The sequence below is a fragment of the Salmo salar genome, chromosome ssa12 (genome assembly GCF_905237065.1).
Source record: "Salmo salar chromosome ssa12, Ssal_v3.1, whole genome shotgun sequence".
NCBI classification, from domain to species: Eukaryota; Metazoa; Chordata; class Actinopteri; order Salmoniformes; family Salmonidae; genus Salmo; species Salmo salar.
Genome location: NC_059453.1, coordinates 66,164,319 through 66,189,043, shown reverse-complemented (window position 1 = coordinate 66,189,043; position 24,725 = coordinate 66,164,319). Strand labels below are relative to the sequence as shown.

General features: G+C 43.7%; 1 protein-coding gene across 1 annotated transcript; it reads left to right on the top strand.

The window, feature by feature from the left end:
• Window positions 1-183: 183 nt before the first annotated feature.
• crbn (cereblon) lies at window positions 184-20,730 on the top strand. Its single transcript, XM_045691655.1, has 11 exons — window positions 184-320; window positions 909-1,018; window positions 1,269-1,471; window positions 1,718-1,867; window positions 9,689-9,851; window positions 10,215-10,277; window positions 10,502-10,586; window positions 13,185-13,300; window positions 15,281-15,345; window positions 16,474-16,605; window positions 19,020-20,730. The coding sequence occupies exons 1-11, from the start codon at window positions 251-253 to the stop codon at window positions 19,201-19,203; spliced, it is 1,341 nt and encodes a 446-aa protein (XP_045547611.1). The 5' UTR covers window positions 184-250; the 3' UTR covers window positions 19,204-20,730.
• Window positions 20,731-24,725: the final 3,995 nt, after the last annotated feature.

Sequence of the window (24,725 nt, the reverse complement as noted above, 5' to 3'; positions counted from 1 at the left end):
AGTATGAGCTATCAAGGTACGGTTTACACCTGCTGTATCCTGTGCACGTAGCGAATAAACTTCGAAACTTGAAATAATAATTCCCTTAACCCAAAATGCATAATTCATTTTGAAAACAGGAATACAAGACTAGCTCCTTCCACTGAGGGACGATAGTGAGTCGTTTTCGACGCATACCCTGCGGTAAGACACCACTGAGAAAGAAGAGTCTAAACCATTTTTTTACAGTCTATGGTGTAAACAGAAGGATATGGCCGACGAGAGGGGTGCAGGCGACAACAATATCAACGACATGGGCAACCAACTACAACTTTTACCCGGTAAATGTGTCTTCAGTTGAATTGCATTGGTATACTAGTGTACTGAATACGTTGGTTATTGTAAATGGTAAAGCCTCGTTATGCAAGCCAAAATCAGTTTTGTATTCTGCAAAGAATCGAGGCCACACCACTTCAAGTGACAGAGCATAATCAACTCACTCAATCGCTGTCGCAGTCAAGCAATTATTTTTATTTTTTATCTTGACGGATTGATTGCTTGTTTTATAATTTGTAATATCTTGCTAGCTAGCTATGGAATTGTTTCAACAGACTGTAATTAAATTGTCTATTTAGTTAGCTAGCTACCATGTATGCTAATGTGATTTAATCCCCAGTTGATAGTCATGTCAGTCTACTTGTACTTGGCATTAAGATGCAGTAGCTTGCCAGAGCTAGGTTTTTTGGTCTGTGTGTATGATCACTGGTAATCATCATCTAAATGCATGTCCAACAGGTTATGCTGTTGTCAACACAATGACTAAGGGAAATACTTCTTCTTTTTTTTTTTACAATGGGGTCATTTGAAGTGAAAGAGAGAGTACATATGTGCTTGTTTAAGTATGTATTGCTTGCCAATCACTATTATAGAAAATGAAGAGGAAGAGGAGAATGAGATGGAGACTGAGGACCGTGAGGATGCAGAGGATGCAGAAAAACCAAACATAAACTTTGACCCCAGTCTTCCAACTTCACATGCTGTGGGTTTTATATTTACTTCTACAAAGTATTGTTGTGCAGCTGTATCAGTATTCAGTATGGGGTTTTCTACACACACAGTACTAATTCTTCTTTCCGTATCTGGGAAATGCTTCCCTTCTGCCTTTTAATCACTTAGTCAGTAATTTATTCAAATAAGCAGTACAGTTAGATTTGCCTACTGATTCCAGTAGTGCTGTTTGTTTGTGTATCTGATAATGTCTCTCCCTCCAATGCCCCCTTCCCTCCCAGTACCTGGGCTCAGACATGGAGGAGTTTCATGGGCGCACGGTGCACGATGACGACAGCTGCCAGACCATCCCAGTGCTGCCGTTCACAGCTGTCATGCTGATCCCAGGACAGACCCTGCCGCTGCAGCTCTTCAGACCGCAGGAGGTCAGCATGATGCGAAGCATTATCCAGAGAGACCGCACCTTTGCTGTTCTCGCACACAGGTATGGCGGGAGAGAGGAGGAGGAGGACGGCAGAGGGGGACGGAGGGAGAGTGTATGGGTTCAGAAAGAGTGGGAATCGTAATGGGCTGCATTCCAATTGGCTACCCCTCTCCACAAAGTTTTCTCTTGCTCATTCTCTCTCATGTATTAGAATGCATTTGATTGGTGTGTATTGCTCTACGTGTGAGCATGGCTAGAGTAGAGCACAATAGGGTGTTGCTAAATAGATGTCTGTACTCCCCCCAGTGAAACAGGCGAGGTGCAGGCAGAGTTTGGGACGACGGCTGAGATCTATGCTTACCGGGAGGAGCAGGAGTACGGCATTGAGACAGTCAAAGTGAAGGCAGTCGGACGGCAGCGGTTCAAGGTCCATGAGATCAGAACCCAAGCCGATGGGTGAGTGGAACTAAATGTTACTGACCAGACCAGAACGACCTAGAACCTCGTAGAACCTGGGCATAGTAATGAGTAAAACGGCTAATAAGACACAGACCAACATATATCCAATCTGTCTATCAGTTGAGCTTCACTTTGACTATCATCATTTTCGGATTTATAAAGGCATTATCTTCATGGCCATTACAGTTGAAGTGGGAAGTTTACATACACTTAGGTTGGAGTCATTAAAACTTGTTTTTCAACCACTCCTCAAATTTCTTGTTAAGAAACTATAGTTTTGTCAAGTCGGTTAGGACATCTACTTTGTGCATGACACAAGTAATTTTTCCAACAATTGTTTACAGACAGATTATTTCACTTAGAATTTACTGTATCACAATTCCAGTGGGTCAGAAATGTACATACACTAAGTTGAATGTGCCTTTAAACAGCTTGGAAAATTCCAGAAAAGTATGTCATGGTTTTAGAAGCCTCTGCTAGGCTAATTGCCATAATTTGAGTCAATTAGAGGTGTACCTGTGGATGCATTTCAAGGCCTAACTTCAAACTCAGTACCTCTTTGCTTGACATCATGGGAAAATCAAAAGAAATCAGCCAAGACATCAGAAAAGAAACTGTTGATCTCCACAAGTCTGGTTCATCCTTGGGAGCAATTTCCAAACGCCTGAAGGGTACCACGTTCATCTGTATAAAGAATAGTACGCAAGTATTAACACCATGGGACCACGCAGCCGTCATACCGCTCAGGGAGGCGATGCGTTCTGTCTCCTAGAGATGAACGTACTTTGGTGCGAAAAGTGTAATTAATCCCAGAACAGCAGCAAAGGACCTTGTGAAGATACTGGAGGAAACAGGTACAAAAGTATCTATATGCACAGTAAAACAAGTTCTATATTGACATAACCTGAAAGGCTGCTCAGCAAGGAAGAATCCAATGCTCCAAAACCGCCATAAAAAAGCCAGACTACGGTTTGCAACTGCACATGGGGACAAAGATCGTACTTTTTGGAGAAATGTCCTCTGGTCTGATGAAACAAAAATAGAACTGTTTGGCCATAATGACCATCGTTATGTTTGGAGGAAAAAGGGGGAGGCTTGCAAGCCGAAGAACACCATCCCAACCGTGAAGCATGGGGGTGGCAGCATCATGTTGTGGGGGGTGCTTTGCTGCAGGAGGGACTGGTGCACTTCACAAAATTGATGGCATCATGAGGTAGGAAACTTATGTGGAAATATTGAAGCAACATCTCAAGACATCAGTCAAGAAGTTAAAGCTTGGTCGCAAATGGGTCTTCCAAAGGGACAATGACCCCAAGCATACTTCCAAAGTTGTGGCAAAATGGCTTAAGGACAACAAAGTCAAGGTATTGGAGTGGCCATCACAAAGCCCTGACCTCAATCCTATAGAAAATGTGTGGGCAGAACTGAAAAAGCATGTGCGAGCAAGGAGGCCTACAAACCTGACTCAGTTACACCAGCTCTATCAGGAGGAATGGGCCAAAATTCACCCAACTTATTGTGGGAAGCTTGTGGAAGGCTACCGGAAACGTTTGACCCAAGTTAAACAATTTAAAGACAATGCTACCAAATACTAATTGAGTGTATGTAAACTTCTGACCCACTGGGAAAGTGATGAAAGAAATAAAAGATGAAATAAATCATTCTATACTATTATTCTGACGTTTCACATTCTTAAAATAAAATGGTGATCCTAACTGACCTAAGACAGGGAATTTGTACTAGGATTAAATGTTAGGAATTGTGAAAAACTGAGTTTAAATGTAGTTGGCTAAGGTGTATGTAAACTTCCGACTTCAACTGTAAGTAGAGATTATGTATGTATGAGCAGGAAATATGTTGTAAGTGATACCATAAGTAACCACAAGATGGAAAACTCTATTTGTATCATCTGAGTGGGAAAGCACATCAGACAGTATTCCCTATAAGGGGTGGACAATCATATATCCTCAGAGACAGTGGTAAACCAATTGTTTTGTGACCAGCATTATATAGTTACAGCAGTATTTCTTTCCCAAATACATGGTTGTTGAGAGGTAGAATACACAAGGTGCAATTTCGAAATTTGGTTGTGCATAAGCAATTCCTTTTGATATTTCAGTCACTAAGCAGGTTTCCATCCAAACTGTCTCTAACCAGAATAGAAAGAGGAGTGGGAGGCCCCGGTGCACAACTGAGCAAGAGGACAAGTACATTACAGTGTCTAGTTTGAGAAACAGATGCCTCAGAAGTCCTCAACTGGCAGCTTCATTAAATAGTACCCGCAAACCACCAGTCTCAACGTCAACAGTGAAGAGGCGACTCCGGAATGCTGGCCTTCTAGGCAGAGTTGCAAAGGAAAAGCCATATCTCAGACTGGCCAATAAAAAGAAAAGTTAAAGATGGGCAAAAGAACACTGACACTGGACAGAGGAACTCTGCCTAGAAGGCCAGCATTCCGGAGTCGCCTCTTCACTGTTGATGTTGAGACTGGTGTTTTGTGGGTACTATTTAATGAAGCTGCCAGTTCATTACCAGTCAAAATTTTGGACACACCTTTTCTTTATTTTGACTATTTTCTACATTGTAGAATAATAGTGAAGACATCAAAACTACGAAATAACACATGGAATCATTTAGTAACCAAAAAAGTGTTAAACAAATCAAAATATATTTGAGATTCTTAAGTTGCCACCCTTTGCCTTGATGATAGCTTTGCACACCTTGGCATTCTCTCAACCAGCTTCATGAGGAATGCTTTCCCAACAGTCTTGAAGCAGTTCCCACAATGCTGATCACTTGACTCCTTATCCTTCACTCTGCGGGTCAACTCATCCCAAACCATTTCAATTTGGTTGAGGTCGGGTGATTGTGGAGGCCTGGTCATCTGATGCAGCACTCCATCACTCTCCTTGGTAAAATAGCCCTTACACAGCCTGGAGGTGTAACTACATTATTCCATATGTGTTATTTCATAGTTTTGATGTCTTCACTATTATTCTACAATCTAGAAAATAGTTAAAATAATGAAAAACTCTTGCATGAGTAGTTGTGTCCACATTTTTGACTGGTACTGTACATGCACACTGAACGGAAATATAAACGCAACATATAAAGTGGTTTCATGAGCTAAGATCACAGAAATTGTAAATGCACACAAAAAGCATATCAAGAATATGATTAAACAACAGGATAATTACACAGGTGCACCTTGTGCTGCGGGCACAATAAAAGGCCATTCTAAAATGTGCAGTTTTGTCACACAACACAATGCCACAGATGTCTCAATTTTAGAGGGAGCGTGCAATTTGCATGCTGACTGCAGAGCTGTTGACAGAGAATTTAATGTTCATTTGTCGACCATAAACCGCCTCCAATGTTGAATTAGGCAGTATATCCAGCCAGCCTCACAACCACAGACCACATGTAACCACGCCAGCCCAGGACCTCCATATCCGGCTTTTTCACCTGCGGTATCATTTGAGACCAGCCACCCGGACAGCTGATGAAACTGAGGAGTATTTCTGTCTGTAATAAAACCCTTTTGTGGGGAAAACTAATGCTGTTTGGCTAGGCCAGCTCCCCAGTGTGTGGGCCTTTACCCTCCCAAGCCCAATCATGGCTGTGCCCCTGCCCAGTCATTAATTGGGGCCTAATTTATTTCTTTATTTTGATTTACTGATTTCTTTATATGATCTGTAACTCAGTAAACTCGTTGAAATTGCTACATGTTGGATTTATATTTTTGTTCAGTATAATAATCATCATTCGAAATAAACTTGTGGTCATCCCACTATGACTTGGGAAAGCATGCAGTTTATTCGGCGACATAATAAATAAGTTACGACGAACTTCAAATGGTGGTCAAAGTGCAAGTTGATGAGCTTGATGGTCATTTCCAATAAATATCGAGGGGCTCATCCTGTTGACATGATGATCGATGCTTGGCTGCCATTTGACAAATAAAAATTCTCGCACTTTTAATAATCCATAATAGGTGTCACTACAGACCCTGGTTCGATTCCAGGCTGTATCACAACCGGCCGTGATTGGGAGTCCCATAGGGCGGCGCACAATTGGCCCAGCGTCGTTTTGGTTTGGCTGGGGTAGGCCGACATTGTAAATAAGAATTTGTTCTTAACTGACTTGCCTAGTTAAATAAATACAACAATACCCACACTATTTCTGCGAGCTGTTGGCTAGAGAGCACGTGCCAATACCAGAGTGGGCACATTCACTATCTAACGCTACATTTATTGTGTCAAAAAACATCAGTAGAGTTGGAAATGTGATGGAAATCCATTTAACAAGCCCAATTTTATTAGGCAGATTTTATAATATTCCCATAAATCTGTCGCCAGTTGGATGGAAACCAAGCTAGTGTCAGTCAGCTAGCTAACAACTTTTGGATTGGTAAATTAGTTGCGCCAGCTATTTAAACTTGTAGTTATCATGGCCGAATACCGACTGGGCACGAAAGCCATTTATTTTGTTAGTCACTCTCACTCACTCAGATGTCATATTAACATGGCATAAGTCATGGCACGGTGGGTAGAATTGCAGGAAAGTATCTGTAAAACTGAAGCTATGGTTTAAGCTGGCGTTGTTGTTCTGTAACACAGTTTACTCATAATTTAATCCAAATTTTAACTGAGGAACTTTTAAATTTAGTAACATTTTTGCCGCAACTAAAGTTTCTGCAGATAGGGAAGGTGCGAACATTTCAGTTTCTTCATTGAATAGTTAAATATCTCACACAGTTCAGTTCATATTACATTCCAACATATATGAGACATGGAGGAAGAACAGGCTGCTGCACCTGGTTATTATAGAGGTCAACCGCTCACTGATTAAGCTGTTCTAGAACTTTACGTCACTAAGATCTTCATTACCATGGAAACCCCATGTATTCCATGTACATTAATAGTGTTTATAATGATATCTCTCGCGTCTTCAGTCGGTCTATTCATTAGTAGGTGTACATAGACCCCCTGAGGTCAAAACAATTTGGACCTGTTGGTGCACTTGGTGACTTACCTATGATTGTGTCGGCGGTCATTTACCCTACACTGATCACCCTGCGATCTATACACCCTGGTGACCGCTTCAACATGTGTCTACTGTTTATTAGCATTGAAATGGTCATCAGTCCCACAGAGAAAAGACAATACATATAGAGTACATACAGTGAGGGAAAAAGTATTTGATCCCCTGCTGATTTTGTACGTTTGCCCACTGACAAAGAAATGATCAGTCTATAATTTTAATGGTAGGTTTATTTGAACAGTGACAGAATAACAACAAAAATATCCAGAAAAATGCATGTCAAAAATTGTATAAATTGATTTGCATTTTAATGAGGGAAATAAGTATTTGACCCCCTCTCAAAAGAGAAAGATTTCTGTCTCCCAGGTGTCTTTTATACAGGTAACGAGCTGAGATTAGGAGCGCACTCTTAAAGGGAGTGCTCCTAATCTCAGCTTGTTACCTGTAAAAAAGACACCTGTCCACAGAAGCAATCAATCAATCAGATTCCAAACTCTCCATCATGGCCAAGACCAAAGAGCTCTCCAAGGATGTCAGGGACAAGATTGTAGACCTACACAAGGCTGGAATGGGCTACAAGACCATTGCCAAGCAGCTTGGTGAGAAGGTGACAACAGTTGGTGCGATTATTCGCAAATGGAAGAAACACAAAAGAACTGTCAATCTCCCTCGGCCTGGGGCTCCATGCAAGATCTCACCTCGTGGAGTTGCAATGATCATGAGAACGGTGAGGAATCAGCCCAGAACTACACGGGAGGATCTTGTCAATGATCTCAAGGCAGCTGGGACCATAGTCACCAAGAAAAAACAATTGGTAACACACTACGCCGTGAAGGACTGAAATCCTGCAGCGCCCACAAGGTCCCCCTGCTCAAGAATACATATACATGCTCGTCTGAAGTTTGCCAATGAACATCTGAATGATTCAGAGGACATCTGAGTGAAAGTGTTGTGGTCAGATGAGACCAAAATGGAGCTCTTTGGCATCAACTCAATTCGCCGTGTTTGGAGAAGGAGGAATGCTGCCTATGACCCCAAGAACACCACCCCGGTAAAAATTTTTTGTTTTTCCTAAGGGGCCAGGACAACTTCACCGCATCAAAGGGACGATGGACGGGGCCGTGTACCGTCAAATCTTGGGTGAGAACCTCCTTCCCTCAGCCAGGGCATTGAAAATGGGTCGTGGATGGGTATTCCAGCATGACAATGACCCAAAACTCACGGCCAAGGCAACAAAGAAGCGGCTCAAGAAGAAGCACATTAAGGTCCTGGAGTGGCCTAGCCAGTCTCCAGACCTTAATCCCATAGAAAATCTGTGGAGGGAGCTGAAGGTTCGAGTTGCCAAACGTCAGCCTCGAAACCTTAATGACTTGGGGAAGATCTGCAAAGAGGAGTGGGACAAAATCCCTCCTGAGATGTGTGCAAACCTGGTGGCCAACTACAAGAAACGTCTGACCTCTGTGATTGCCAACAAGGGTTTTGCCACCAAGTACTAAGTCATGTTTTGCAGATGGGTCAAATACTTATTTCCCTCATTAAAATGCAAATCATTTTATAACATTTTTGACATGTGTTTTTCTGGATTTTTGTTGTTGTTATTCTGTCTCTCACTGTTCAAATAAACCTACCATTAAAATTATAGACTGATCATTTCTTTGTAAGTGGGCAAACGTACAAAATCCACAGGGGATCAAGTACTTTTTTCCCTCACTGTACATCCATGAATGTATTCATCTCAAAGGCAAGCCTTTCACCTCTGACATGGTTATATACAAGCAAATAGGCCTAGTAGCAGAGATTCAGCACCATGGATAGCGCAGTGGTTGATCAAATCACTGTGAATCTGACTAGTCAAGCCTGTGCACTCACTTTTGTTATTGTAACATGGAACAATGTAGCAGATGTCCATTTCCTCAAGCACGTTTGTGGACACAGTGTACCAGCCGTTTTGTTAACACTGAGTAGCTGCAGTTTATATTTTGAGCATCTGCCAGTATCACAAAGCTAGTTTGGAGATTTGGGAATGCGAGATGGAGATTGCCTTCAGTAAATGTGTTGAGAGGTGGCCTGTAGCATGGAAATAATAGTAAGCAATACAATTTAAAGTCATGCACGTAAGTGATGTTTTCTTTTGGGGACTTTACGTTGAGTAGGCCTAGGCTAAATATGGTTGGCTGCTAGCATTGTGCTGACTGGTCTAATGTATGAATGAAGCCAGAGTTAATATGTCCGGCAGGGTTTTCTCCAAAGAATGTAAGACTGGCGCTACGCCACCTTGTGGACTGGCTGTGCCACTATGTATGTTTTTAAGGGCAGGTACCACACCATAATATGGTATGTTTGTGCTCTGTGTCTGGCTTATGCAGATATTCGCACAAGCTATTTGCAATGAGCACCCCTTCTAGGATGTTTTTATATCATCTGAGGAATGTTTGTACCAAATGTCCTGCTTTTATTTGTTGCATAACCGTTTTATGGTCAAATACCTTTATTATGGAAGCCATTTTGGATTTACGCAAAAAACTCTATTCCTGGTAAAATGTTAATGTGCACCCCTTCTGGGATGTTGTCACCTGAGGAATGTTTGCACCAAATTGCATGCTTTAATCCACCACGTAATGTTTTTTTTCACTAAGGCCCCAGATTATCTCCTCTCTCTGATGAAGTATGCTTTTGCTTTGTAATTGAAATGCATAGTATACGTACCTAAGGGTTTATTCACTATCTTTATCTAGCCCCCAATTCTCTCTGTGTCTTGTCTCTTGTCTCTTCCAGGATCAGACAGGCCAAGGTGCAGATCCTCCCCGAGCGGATTCTACCGGACCCCCTGACTGCAGTGCAGCTCACGCCCCTGTCCCGCCTCCACATGCACCCCTCCTCCAGACCCCCCGCCCAGAGCTGCAAACAGGCCCAGCGCTGGTGGGCCACCTACCGCCAGGTCCGACACACATTATTCTTGTGGAAATTAGGAACGGGGAGGGATGGAGTCAACGTTAATTGTTTGTTAGGGTGTTGTTTAAGATGCCGAGGAGAGGTGGCAGTCTTCAAGCCGAGACATACAAAACATGAGATGTGTTCAAATCAAGGCCCAACCTTATGAAGTGTTCATATAAACTTGTTTTAGCTAGAACAGACATGCTTCTTTGTCATATGGGAAAAGAAAACATATCCGCTCTTTATACAGTTGCTCACTCCTGAATGCGACCTGGCATCCCAGTGTTTGTGTTCAACAATGAAGATGAATAAAGATGTTCTCTTGCTGAGGTTTTGTTGTCTGTGTGTTTGCCTCTGTCCTCCTCAGAGGAAGTTTCACTGTGCCAACATGACCTCATGGCCTTCCTGGGTCTACGCCCTCTATGACTCTGTGAGTACTGAATGCCCTGCTCATCTCTGCTCTGTAGGTTAGTGTGCTAACCTATCAGGGCTAGATAGAACTACTGTGTGTGTGTACAGACAAAACATTTCCACTGGAACATGATTGAGCTGATTTATTCCATAATGCGTTTCAGAGAAATACTGTAAGTGAGTTTAGTGACTGTTATGACACACATCTTGTTTGTAACATGGTTTCTTGTGTTTGTCTCCCAGGAGACTCTGATGAAGAGAGTGAAGAGACAGCTCCATGAGTGGGACGAGAACCTCAAGGATGATTCCCTCCCCACAAACGCTATAGGTACAACTGTCCTCTAGACCATGTATACTGTGTATATACACTGAACAAAAAAATAAATGAAACAATTTCAAAGATTTTACTTATTTACAGTTCCTATAAGGAAATCAGTCAATTGGAATAAATTCATTAGGCCCTAATTTATGGATTTTACATGACTGGGAATACAGATATGCATCTGTTGGTCACAGATACCTTTTTAAAAAAGTTAGGGGTGTGGATCAGAAAACCAGTCAGTATCTGGTGTGACCACCATTTGCCTCATGCAGCGTGACACATCTCCTTCACATATAGTTGATCAGGCTGTTGATTGTGGCCTGTGGAATGTTGGTTCCACTCCTCTTCGATGGCTGTGCGAAGTTGCTGGATATTGGCGGGAACTGGAACGCTGTCGTACATGTCAATCCAGAGCATCCCAAACATGCTTCAGGCCATGGAAGAACAAGGACATTTTCACTTGGTTTGCGGTTGTGAAGCTGGCTGGACGTACTGCCAAAAGCTCTGGTCCACATACCTGCAGTCAGCATGCCAATTGCACACTCCCTCAAAACTTGAGACATCTGGTGAGTATTCAGGCCATGGAAGAACAAGGACATTTTCACTTGGTTTGCGGTTGTGAAGCTGGCTGGACGTACTGCCAAAAGCTCTGGTCCACATACAGTGGGGGAAAAAAGTATTTGGTCCCCTGCTGATTTTGTACGTTTGGCCACTGACAAAGAAATGATCAGTCTATAATTGTAATGGTAGGTTTATTTGAACAGTGAGAGACAGAATAACAACAAAAATATCCAGAAAAATGCATGTCAAAAATGTTAAATTGATTTGCATTTTAATGAGGGAAATAAGTATTTGACCCCCTCTCAATCAGAAAGATTTCTGTCTCCCAGGTGTCTTTTATACAGGTAACGAGCTGAGATTAGGAGCACACTCTTAAAGGGAGTGCTCCTAATCTCAGTTTGTTACCTGTATAACAGACACCTGTCCACAGAAGCAATCAATCAATCAGATTCCAAACTCTCCACCATGGCCAAGACCAAAGAGCTCTCCAAGGATGTCAGGGACAAGATTGTAGACCTACACAAGGCTGGAATGGGCTATAAGACCATCGCCAAGCAGCTTGGTGAGAAGGTGACAACAGTTGGTGCGATTATTCTCAAATGGAATAAACACAAAAGAACTGTCAATATCCCTCGGCCTGGGGCTCCATGCAAGATCTCACCTCATGGAGTTGCAATGATCATGAGAAATGTGAGGAATCAGCCCAGAACTACACGGGAGGATCTTGTCAATGATCTCAAGGCAGCTGGGACCATAGTAACCAAGAAAACAATTGGTAACACACTACGCCGTGAAGGACTGAAATCCTGCAGCGCCCGCAAGGTCCCCCTGCTCAAGAATACATATACATGCTCGTCTGAAGTTTGCCAATGAACATCTGAATGATTCAGAGGACAACTGGGTGAAAGTGTTGTGGTCAGATGAGACCAAAATGGAGCTCTTTGACATCAACTCAACTTGCCGTGTTTGGAGGAGGAGGCATCAAATGGACGATGGACGGGGCCATGCATCGTCAAATCTTGGGTGAGAACCTCCTTCCCTCAGCCAGGGCATTGAAAATGGGTCGTGGATGGGTATTCCAGCATGACAATGACCCAAAACACACGGCCAAGGCAACAAAGGAGGGCTCAAGAAGATGCACATTAAGGTCCTGGAGTGGCCTAGCCAGCCTCCAGACCTTAATCCCATAGAAAATCTGTGGTGGGAGCTGAAGGTTCAAGTTGCCAAACGTCAGGCTCGAAACCTTAATGACTTGGAGAAGATCTGCAAAGAGGAGTGGGACAAAATCCCTCCTGAGATGTGTGCAAACCTGGTGGCCAACTGCAAGAAACGTCTGACCTCTGTGATTGCCAACAAGGGTTTTGCCACCAAGTACTAAGTCATGTTTTGCAGAGGGGTCAAATACTTATTTCCCTCATTAAAATGCAAATCATTTTATAACATTTTTGACATGCGTTTTTCAGGATTTTTTTGTTATTCTGTCTCTCACTGTTCAAATAAACCTACTATTAAAATTATAGACTGATCATTTCTTTGTAAGTGGGCAAACGTACAAAATCAGCAGGGGATCAAATACTTTTTTCCCCCACTTTACCTACGGTCATCATGCCAATTGCACGCTCCCTCAACTTGAGACATCTGTGGCATTGCGTTTGCGTTACAAAACATCACATTTTAGAGGGGCCTTTTATGGTCCCCAGCACAAAGTACACATGTGTAATGATCATGCTGTTTAATCAGCTTCTTGATATGCCACACCTGTCAGGTGGATGGATTATCTTGGCAAAGGAGAAATGCTAACTAACAGGGATGTAATCAAATTTGTGCTCAAGATTTGAGAGAAATAAGCTTTTTGTGTGTATGGAAAAGTTCTTGGATCTTTTATCTCAGCTCATTTAACATGGGACCAACACTTTACATGCTGCATTTTATATTTTTGTTCAGAGTATATATGCCACCTAAAATCTTTTAGAGTACTACTGACAATCTCATGGAATTCAAATCCTGAACTGTAATATTCCTGCTCCCACTCCTTCCTGCCAGATTTCTCCTATAGAGTGGCGGCCTGTCTGCCCATAGATGATGCCCTTCGGCTCCAGCTGCTGAAGATTGGCAGTGCCATCCAGAGGCTGCGCTGTGAGCTGGACATCATGGCCCGGGTGAGCACAGACACAGACATGTGCGCCCACGCACAGAGCCAGAAATACACATCACTAAACCTTACAATTTAGCACTGACCATCCACACACTGTCTGATATGTACCCCTAAACACACAACACACATCCATCCAGCTGTACCGACTGACTCCCCGACTGATCTGTCTAACCTCTGACCCCCTACTCCTCCCTGCTGTTCTGTGACAAACGCCCCTGTCTCTCTCTCTTCCCTCTCCTCTAATGTGCTAGTGTCTATATACTGAACAAAAATTTAAATGCAGCATGTGACAATTTCAATATTTACATTTAAGTCATTTAGCAGACGCTCTTATCCAGAGCGACTTACAAAATGGTGCATTCACCTTATGATATCCAGTGGAACAACCACTTTACAATAGTGCATCTAAATCTTTTAAGGGGGGGGTTAGAAGGATTACTTTATCCTATCCTAGGTATTCCTTAAAGAGGTGGGGTTTCAGGTGTCTCCGGAAGGTGGTGATTGACTCCGCTGTCCTGGCGTCGTGAGGGAGCTTGTTCCACCATTGGGGTGCCAGAGCAGCGAACAGTTTTGACTGGGCTGAGCGGGAACTGTGCTTCCTCAGAGGTAGGGGGGCCAGCAGGCCAGTGGTGGATGAACGCAGTGCCCTTGTTTGGGTGTAGGGCCTGATCAGAGCCTGAAGGTATGGAGGTGCCGTTCCCTTCACAGCTCCGTAGGCAATCACCATGGTCTTGTAGCGGATGCGAGCTTCAACTGGAAGCCAGTGGAGAGAGCGGAGGAGCGGGGTGACGTGAGAGAACTTGGGAAGGTTGAACACCAGACGGGCTTTTATTTACAGTTCATATAAGGAAATCAGCCAATTTAAATTAATGAATTAGGCCCTAATCTATGGATTTCACATGACTGGGCAGGGGCACAGCCAAGGGTGGGCCTGGGAGGGCATTGGCACGCCCACTTGCGAGCTAGGACCACCCACTGGGGAGCCAGGCTCAGCCAATCAGAATCAGTTTTTCCCCACTAAAGGGCTTTATTACAGACAGAAATACTCCTCAGTTTCATCATCTGTCCGGGTGGCTGGTCTCAGACGATCCTGCAGGCGAAGAATCCGGATGTGGGGGTCCTGGGCTGGTGTGGTTAAACGTGGTCTGCGGTTTTTAGTCCGGTTGGACGTTCTACCAAATTGTCTAAAACAACATTAAATTCTCTGGCAACAGCTCTGGTGGACATTCCTGCAGTCAGCATGCCAATTGCACGCTCCCTCAAAACTTGAGACATCTGTGGCATTGTGTTGTGTGACAAAGTTGCACATTTTAGAGTGACCTTTTATTGTCCCCAGCACAAGGTGCACCTGTGTAATGATCATGTTGTTTAATCAGCTTCTTGGTATGCCACACCTGTCAGGTGGATGGATTATCTTGGCAAAGGAGAAATGCTCACCAACAGGGATGTAGACAAATTTGTGCACCAAATTTGAAAGAAACCAGACTTTTGTGTGTATGGAACTTTTCATGAAACATGTGACCAGCACTTGTTTGGTTTTATATTTTTGTTCAGTATTTTTAGCCACTGCCTATATACTGTATAGTGATGATAATTTCCCCTCTGAGTCGGTGGGTCGGAGATGCTGCCTTCCTTTGTGAACTCTCTGATGCATTGAGAGCTGTTACAGTGCTACTTCCCTAAACCCTACCTCCATCATCACCCTCATCTCCACTCTGACCACTCTGCACCCCCTGCTATGATTTCATCACTCTGACCACTCTGCACCCCCTGCTATGATTTCATCACTCAGAGCCTGCACCACTGCTTGAAGATAATTAGCACTCTCATGCTGCTGCCTGGAGAAAGAGGGTTATAAAGAGAAACACCTGGCCCTTCTGAGGTGCTTGTTAGTACAGGCAATAACTACGGGGATGTTTGCTTCTGCTACAGAAGTCTGGTGGATTGAACATGAAGTCACATTAGTTGTCTTTTTTTCCTACAGTGCACCTCGCTGTGTTGCAAGCAGTGCCAAGATACAGAGATCACCACCAAGAACGAGATCTTCAGGTGAGGGAGAGATGCACCTAGACTCTGAATAGTGTCTGTCGAGTAGTCTAACACTAGTTGTTAGAGTGAGATGGTAGTGTTGCGATAAACAGGCACCCAAAAGCAGAGGCAATGAGCTTCTCCAGACCCATTTCTGGTTCTGTGCAGCCCTACTAGGGAACGGGCAGCTATACACTGAGTATATATAACATTAAGAACATCTTCTCTTTCCATGACATAGGCAGACCAGGTGAAAGCTATGATCCCTTATGTCACTTGTTAAATCCACTTCAATCAGTGTAGATGAAGGGGAGGAGACAGGTTAAAGAAGGATTTTTAACCCTTGAGACAATTGAAAAATGGATTGTGTATATGAACCATTCACAGGGTGATTGGGCAAGACAAAGATTTAAGTGCCTTTGAACAGGGTATGATAATAGGTGCCAGGCGCACTGGTTTGAGTGTGTCAAGAACTGCAACGCTGCTGGGTTTTTCACGCTCAACCGTTTCCGGTGTGTATCATGAATGGTCCACCACCCGAAGGACATCCAGCCAACTTGACACAACTGTGGGAAGCATTGGAGTCAACACAGTCGAGCGTCCCTGTGGAACGCTTTCAACACCTTGTAGAGTCCATGTCCTGACAAATTGATTCTGTTCTCAGGTCAAAAGGGAGGGTGAAACTCAATATTAGGAAGGTGTTCCTAGTGTTTGGTATACTCAGTGTACATAACTGATGACTGATGTGTTTAATACAGTATACGTTTCAAACACACTAGATTAATGATGCTGCAGGTGCGTTTGTACTCTGCTCAAATGAGAGCGATGAAGGAAGGATTAAGCAGAAGTTGTCTCTTGCTTGACATTCATCTAGTTAGGTTTCATAACCATCTTTCTGTCTACTGTCCCATTCAGTTGGGCTAAACTGTCTGACCTGTACCTTACCACAGCCTTAGCCACCTGGCCTGGGGATCATTGTAGTATGTTTGTATAATTTTAGAATATTTGTAGTTTTAGTATATTTCTATACCGGTACTTAAAATGTTTGCATGTCATTTTCTACAGTCAATTCAGCTGCTATTTGTACAATGTGGTTTAGACTAACTTTTTTTTAAATCTCTACCATGTCTCCTCTCTCTTCTCCTGCAGCCTGTCTCTGTACGGCCCCATGGCAGCCTATGTCAACCCCCACGGCTACGTCCATGAGACCCTGACCGTCTACAAAGCCAGCAACCTCAACCTGGTCGGTAGGCCGTCCACGCTCCACAGCTGGTTTCCAGGGTAATGCCTCTCTATACATGACACGCACATATACAGTACCAGTCAAAAGTTTGGACACATCTACTCATTCCATGGTTTTTCTTTATTTTTACAATTTTCTACATTGTAAAATAATAGTGAAGACATCAAAACTATGAAATAACACATATGGAATCATGTAGTAACCAAAATAAGTGTTAAACAAATCAAAATCTATTTTATATTTGAGATTCTTCAAAGTAGTCACCTTTGCCTTGACGACAGCTTTGCACACTCTTGGCATTCTCTCAACCAGCTTCATGAGGAATGCTTTTCCAACAGAGTTCCCACATATGCTCAGCACTTGTTGGCTGCTTTTCCTTCACTCTGCGGTCCAACTCATCCCAAACCATCTCAATTGGGTTGAGGTCGGGTGATTGTTGAGGCCAGGTCATCTGATGTAGCACTCCATCGCTCTCATTGGTCAAATAGCCCTTACACAGCCTGGAGGTGTGTTTTGGGTCACTGTCCTGTTGAAAAACAAATTTTAGTCCCACTAAGCACAAACCAGATGGTATGGTGAAGATGTAACATTCTGAAAGTAGCCAATTGGCTTCAGTTGGCCGGTGTGTGACCATTGCAAAAGTTGTTTGACTTTGGATACCCTATCCTAACTAGCCCCATAGGGATATCCAAAGTTAAATCAAATTTAGCACGGTCAGTGTGCGTTCCAAACCCATGTGTTTAGTGGACATTACGATTGGGTCGTGTGCAGCTGCACTTCAAATTCAGTGTTTCCCCTATATTCATTAAGCAGCTGTGATCCACCACTGCTAAATTGTTGCCGCCGCTGCAAAAAAGTATGTAAAGCATGTAATAAATAAAAAAAAAACATGTCATGTTTGTAAATATATATTTCTGCCGAGACGCGATAGCCGTGGGCTCAATGACTGGAAGTCTATGGGAACAGCTAGAAATAGCAATGCACCCCCGATGCGCTGGATTTGTTTTTATGGGAAACACTTCAATTGATGATTACTTGGGTGCTGCCAGCTGTGGACATGTGGGCAGGATTGAAATAAAAATAAACCCAACCCAAGGAAAGCTTACATCTCGCAAATCTCAGTTTGGGACGATACTGACTTTATGACCAAAATTATCCTACTTACATTTTGTAATCCATTTTGACACTAGAATGCATGTTTCTGACTCATATTATGCACACAGGCCGTTTTCAACCAGAGAAGTATTTTTTTGGTTAATTTGCGCTTTAATACCTTATTTGGTCCAGGAATAATCTAAGCTGCTAAAGACTTGAAAACAAAAGTGTCTGGCCCTTTGGTGTACTGTCATTTATGGTATTGTTTGTCATTTTTGGTATGTCGTCAATATGCTAAATGTATATATATTTTTTGACATAGTTCTCCTTGCGGGGATACCTTACACATACAGCAGCTGTGTGTGCGGGTGCCTGGGTACATAACATCAGGCTTGACCGAGGTATTGACGTAGAACCTGAAGTGTTTGAAGAGAAGTGGAGCGCTCCACGGGCTTCTCAGTGGTTCTGTAACGTAAGGGCCCCTTCAACCAACGCCGCTCCTCATAAATGGTCTCCAGTATGCATTTTCTGCATGAGACAATGCATTTGTGCCGGTGTTAGCCTCCAGTAATAATAATGACAGTAATAACGGCCTCCACTTATTCTCCTCGAGGGCTGGCACTGGTCAAGCTGAGTCTTATTCAAGTCCTCTGAGTGGAGGTATGGAGGGGTAGCGGGAAGAAAGGGCTTTTGCTCCACTCAACCTCTATGTGCCACACTGCTTTTCTGGGGAAGGGTGCTTTTACAGCCTGTTAGCATAAGGTGTTCTGCGAAGACTTGTTGTAGAGAGAGCAACAGACCCACAAGATGGCAGTTTTAGGCTGTATACTGGTGTTTGTCAGTATACAGCCGATTTGAATTGCCAGTGCTGCTGGGTGATACTTGTCATGCAGCCACTTCAAATGGTATGCTATTGCCAAGAAGAGAACACTGGGATACGTCTTCATTTGACAGGTGTCAGATGAGAGCCTGGAGGGGAGTGGTTTGTCTGTGTGCCTTGCTTCCATCTCCTGCCGCCGTTCCCACGTGAAAGCCAACAAAGGCTTTGGTCTGAGGAGGAAATGAGGCTGGAACAAATAGAGAGGAGATGCGAGTGGATTGTATTGATTAGACACACACTCTGTTCTTTCTCAGTGTAATATCTGGGAAGGAGAGCCTCCGAGAGCCTTAGGCCTCTATTAGCTGATGATTAGAACAATACTATCTGGTATGCCATATATGTTGAGGGGGATTTGAAAGACAACCAACTAGGGTATTAGTTTCTGTGTCAGGTGCCTTATGACAACAATAATAAGAAATGTGGCATGCAGCACAAATGCATGAGGACTAATATGTTCTTTCTGTTTTTCCTCTCTAGGTATGCCTGGACAATCGCTCAGTGTCGTACCTGTGCTTCACACATGGGCTGGAAGTTCACAGCCACCAAGAAAGACTTGTCCCCTCCTCGTTTCTGGGGCTTGACCCGCTCGGCCATGCTGCCCCGCATCCCCCAGACTGAGGGTGAGGAGGGGGACGAGGGCTCCCGCCTGCTCTGCCTGTGACAACATGGGGACCTCTCCTCCCCACCCCCCATGTCCTCAACGGGTCTTCGATCGCCCCACCCTGTCCACTGGGCAAGGGTCTCTATTTTAGTCATTGATGTGTCCCGCCCAACCCCCTGACAGCCATGGCAGCACATTCATCATATTAGTGTAAAGGTCATCCTGCTTTAAAATGGCATTTTCTAACATGGGGGGGCGAGAGGGAGCAAGGAGGAGGTGGGAGGGGTGTTTTGTTCCTGACTGCAGGGACACTGGTGATGGAATGCGTTGCACATCGACAGATAGATGTGGGGAATGGATCAAGAGATTAGTTCTGCAACACGGCATATCTTCCCCATAGCATGCTACTCTTGTCCTGTCTGTATGGCTGTCTACTGTGGTCTGTCTATCCAGCTTCTATGCTATTTGCCACAGACATGGCACGCACCAGTGCATTGCCACTTGCTGTTAAACATAGTGGGTGTGACTTTGCATGCGGTATCCAGCTAGGTGTATATAGTGTTATAGACAGCCATCAAGAGGACCTTCAGTCCCCATAATCTATCTCTAAACAAACCAATCAATAGGAAGCCACTTGTGATTCAAGTCCACCGTTTGTCCTTGATGTGTTTCTCAGAGAAGCTCAGTTCTGCTGGATCGGGTCATGGAGAGTTAAACCATGTCAAATCCACGGTTTAGACGGTGTACGTACATATGAAAGTATACTGCTTTTACAAGGATGTATCATGCCTTTGTTTCATATGCCCGTTGAATGCATATGATGGAGGAATTCGGAACATGAACAATGTAAGGAAGCTATTGCTTTATTTTGAAATGCGTGGAAATATATTATTTGATTGGTTTTCATATTTTCACATTGTCTAAAATGTACAGTATATGTAATACACATGTAGAGATAGAGGTTTCTATTTTGAAACGGGTGGAGGCCCATTGAACTGCAAGAGACTGTTCCTCTGAAGACAAGGAGTACCTCTGGTTAGTGAAGACTAGAGTTGGTTTGATGCCTGGTGTAATATAGACTTAGATAGCAGGGCACAAGGCAGTGGAGCCAGAGAGACTAGAATTTCAGGCTTTCGCCATGGTTCTATATGTGATGTTGCTGCACTAAGGGCATGGCTGGATGGCGTGCCTATGGTCCAAATCAATGTCTAATGAGCCACACAATTAAATGGGACATTGTGTTAATTAACCTGTATTGGTTGAAAATGGCAACATCATATCAAGTGTTGTTACCTACATAACTATATTTTTGTTTAGATCAATGTATTTGTTTTAAATTAAGAATTGTATTCCTTGCTGATGTACAAGGTTATTTTGGCTCATGTTTGTAAGTAACCAATAAGAATCAATGATAGCAATTCTGCTCTGATATAACTGATTTATCTATGTAGAACCTCAACACACTTGCCCCTCCCATTGCTGTGTATTTCCATTTTAGAACATGTAATACATGATTGATTTGTTCAGCTCAATTGTCAACATTTGAGTAAAGTAATTCCACGCAATAAGAAATGTTCTACAATACGATTGAGATTGTCTTTTTTCTTTTTTCCCTTGAGTTTTGTTAAGATACATTTTTAAAAAGTGTTTATATGTGATGTCCCAGTGGGTAAACCTTAAAGGTCCAATGCAGCCATTTTTATATCAAAACATTACGACCAGGAATGTGACTTTCCCAAAGCGCATCCTTTGTTGGCACCTCCCAGGGCATTAGAACTGATTCCAGAGGCCGACCCAAAGCAATTCCGCCAGAGGAGAGGGTGCCGGAGCGGTCTTCTAGTGAGGCTTCGAATGCGTGCACATCACCCACCGCTTCTGTGTATATTACTCGCTAATGTTCAGTCCCCAGTTAACAAAGTCAACGAAATCAGGGCAATAGTTGCTTTCCAAAGAGATATCCGGGATTGTAACAGTGTGTTTCACGGAAACATGGCTAGCTTGGGACATGCTGTCGGAGTCAGTACAGCCAACGGGATTTTCAGTGAATCGTGCCAATAGGAATAAACATCTCTCCTGTAAAAAGAAGGGCGGGGGTGTATGTTTCATGATTACTGACTCGTGGCGTAATTGTAACAACATACAGGAACTCAAGTCCTTTTGTTCACCTGACCTAGAATTCCTCACAATCAAAGGCCGACCGTATTATCGCCCAAGAAAACTCTCCTCGGTTGTCACAGCCATGTATATCCCCCGCAAGCGGATACCAAGATGGCCGTCAAGGAACTTCACTGGACTTTATGCAAACTGGAAACCATATATCCTGAGGCTGCATTTATTGTAGCTGGGGATTTTAACAAAGCTAATTTGAGAACAAGGCTACCTAAATTCCATCAGCATATCGATTGCAGTATACGAGCTAGTAACACGCTTGACCATTGCTACTCTAAGGCCCTCCCCCGCCCTCCTTTTGGCAAATCTGACCATGACTCCATCTTGTTGCTTCCCTCCTGTAGCATTCGCGCAAAACTGAAAGCATGAACCACCGCATTTAATCATGGCAAGGCAACTGGGAATATAGCCGAATACAAACAGTGTAGTTATTCCCTCCATAAGGTAATCAAACAAGCAAATTGTCTGTAGAGAGACAAAGTGGAGTCGCAATTCAACGGCTCAAACACGAGACATATGTGTCAGGGTCTACAGACAATCACGGATGACAAAAAGAAAACCAGCCCTGCTGCGGACATCGTCTTGCTTCCAGACAAATTAAACAACTTCTTTGTGCGCTTTGAGGACAATACAGTGCCACCGACTCGTCCCACTACCAAAGACTGTGGGCTCTCCTTCTCCGTGGCTGACGTGAGTAAAACGTTTAAAAGTGTTAACTCTCGCAAGGCTGCCGGCCCAGACGGCATCACTAGCCGCGTCCTCAGAGCATGCGCAGACCAGCTGGCTGGTGTGTTCACGGACATATTCAATCAATCCCTATCCCAGTCTGCTGTCCCCACATGCTTCAAGAGGGCCACCATTGTTCTTGTACCCAAGAAAGCTAAGGTAAATGAGCTAAACGACTATCACCCCATAGCACTCACTTCTGTCATCATGAAGTACTTTGAGAGACTAGTCAAGGATCATATCACCTCCACCCTACCTGTCCACCTAGACCCACTTCAATTTGCTTACTGCCCCAATAGGTCCACAGCCGATGCAATCGCCATCACACTGCACACTGCCCTATCCCATCTGGCCAAGAGGAATACCTATGTAAGAATGCTGTTCATTGACTACAGCTTAGCATTCAACACCATAGTACCCACCAAATTCATCATTAAGCTTGAGTCCCTAGGTCTTGACCCCGCCCTGTGCAACTGGGTCCTGGACTTCCTGACGATCCGGCCCCAGGTGGTGAAGGTAGGAAACAACATCTCCACTCCACTGATCCTCAATACTGGGGCCCCACAAGGGTGCGTTCTCAGCCACCTCCTGTACTCCCTGTTCACCCACAACTGCGTGGCCATGCATGCCTCCAACCCAATCATCAAGTTTGCAGACAACATAACAGTGGTAGGCTTGATTATCGACAACGACGAGACAACCTACAGGGAGGAAGTGAGGGCCCTCGGAGTGTGGTGTCAGGAAAATATCCTCTCACTCAATGTCAGCAAACCAAAAGAGATGATTGTGGACTTCAGGAAACAGCAAAGGGAGCACCCCCCTACCCACATCGACGGGACAGCAGTGGAGAAGGTGGAAAGTCTTTTTAAGTTGCTCCGTGTACATATCCCCGACAAACTGAAATGGTCCACATACACAGACAGTGTGGTGAAGAAGGCGCAAAAGCGCCTCTTCAACCTCAGGATGTTGAAAAAATGTGGCTTGTCACCAAAAACCCTTACTAACTTTTACAGGTGCACAATCGAGAGCATCCTGTATCACCGCCTGGTACAGCAACGGCACCGCCCACAACCGCAGGGCTCTCCAGATGGTGCGGTCTACACAACGCATCACCGGGGGCAAACTACCTGCCCTCCAGGACACTTACAACACCCGATGTCACAGGAAGGCAAAAAGATCATCGAGGACAATAACCACCCGAGCCACTGCCTGTTCACCCTGCTTCCATCCAGAAGGCGAGGTCAGTACAGGTGCATCAAAACTGGGACAGAGGGATTGAAAAACAGCTTCCTTCTCAAGTCCATCAGATTGTTAAACAGCCATCACTAGCACAGAGAGGCGGCTGCCTACCTACAGACTTTATCATTGGACACTTTAAAAACACTAGTCACTTTAATAATGCCACTTTAAGAATGTTTCCATATCTCGCATTACTTATCTCATAGTGTAGGATACAGTATACATATATATTCTATACTATCGATTGCATCAGCCGCTCTGTCACTGCTCATCCATATATTATATATTTATAAATTCTTATCCCATTACTCGATTTGTGTTGTGGAATTTTAAGATATTAGGTTTTGTTGTGGAATTGTTAGATATTACCTGTTAGATAATACTGCACTGTTGGATCTAAAAGCATAAGCCTTTCGCACTACTCGCAATAACATCTGCTAACCATGTGTATGTGACCAATACAATTTAATGTGATTTGAGACTGACCAGGTGAAAGCTATGATCCCATATTGATGTCACCTGTTAAATTCACTTCAATCAGTGTAGATGAAGAGGAGAAGACAGGTTAAAGAAGGATTTTTAAGCTTTAGACAGTTAGACCTGGAGTGTGTATGTATGACATTCAGAGTGAATGGGCAAGACAAAAGATTTAAGTGCCTTTGAACGGGGTATGGTAGTAGGTGCCAGGCACACCAGTTTGAGTGTGTCAAGAACTGCAACGCTGCTGGATTTTTCACACTCAGTAGTTTCCCGTGTGTCTTAATGGTCCACCACCCAAAGGACACCCAGCCAACTTGACACAACTGTGGGAAGCATTGGGGTCAACATGGGCCAGCATCCCTGTGGAACAAAACAAAGTAAGTTTGAATGACACGGAGGGGCAATGCTGTTACATCCAATGCCTGTTTCCCTGAGGCTGATGCCGCGCAGGTGCTTGTACGCGTGTACACATACATATACACACACATACAGTTGATGTCAGAAGTTTACATACACCTTAGCCGAATACGTTTAAACTAAGTTTTTCACAATTCCTGACATTTAATCCGCAGAAAATTCTCCTGTCTTAGGTCAGTTAGGATCACCACTTTATTTTAAGAATGTGAAATGTCAGAATAATAGTATAGAATGATTTATTTCATCTTTTATTTCTTTCATCACATTCCCAGTGGGTCAGAAGTTTACATACACTCAATTAGTATTTGGTAGCATTGCCTTTAAATTGTTTAACTTGGGTCAAATGTTTCGGGTAGCCTTCCACAAGCTTCCCACAGTAAGTTGGGTGAATTTTGGCCCATTCCTCCTGACAGAGCTGGTGTAACTGAGTCAGGTTTGTAGGCCTCCTTGCTCGCACATGCTTTTTCAGTTCTGCCCACAAAGTTTCTATAGGATTGAGGTCAGGACTTTGTGATGGCCACTCCAATACCTTGACTTTGTTGTCCTTAAGC

What these genes read in the sequence shown, in the direction of transcription:
- crbn (XM_045691655.1), top strand. Translation starts at nt 251, where the DNA reads ATGGCCGACGAGAGGGGTGCAGGCGACAACAATATCAACGACATGGGC. An exon ending in TCTACGCCCTCTATGACTCT is followed by an intron (nt 10,278 to 10,501) that starts GTGAGTACTGAA and finishes TTTGTCTCCCAG; the next exon opens with GAGACTCTGATGAAGAGAGT. An exon ending in CTCCACAGCTGGTTTCCAGG is followed by an intron (nt 16,606 to 19,019) that starts GTAATGCCTCTC and finishes TTTCCTCTCTAG; the next exon opens with GTATGCCTGGACAATCGCTC.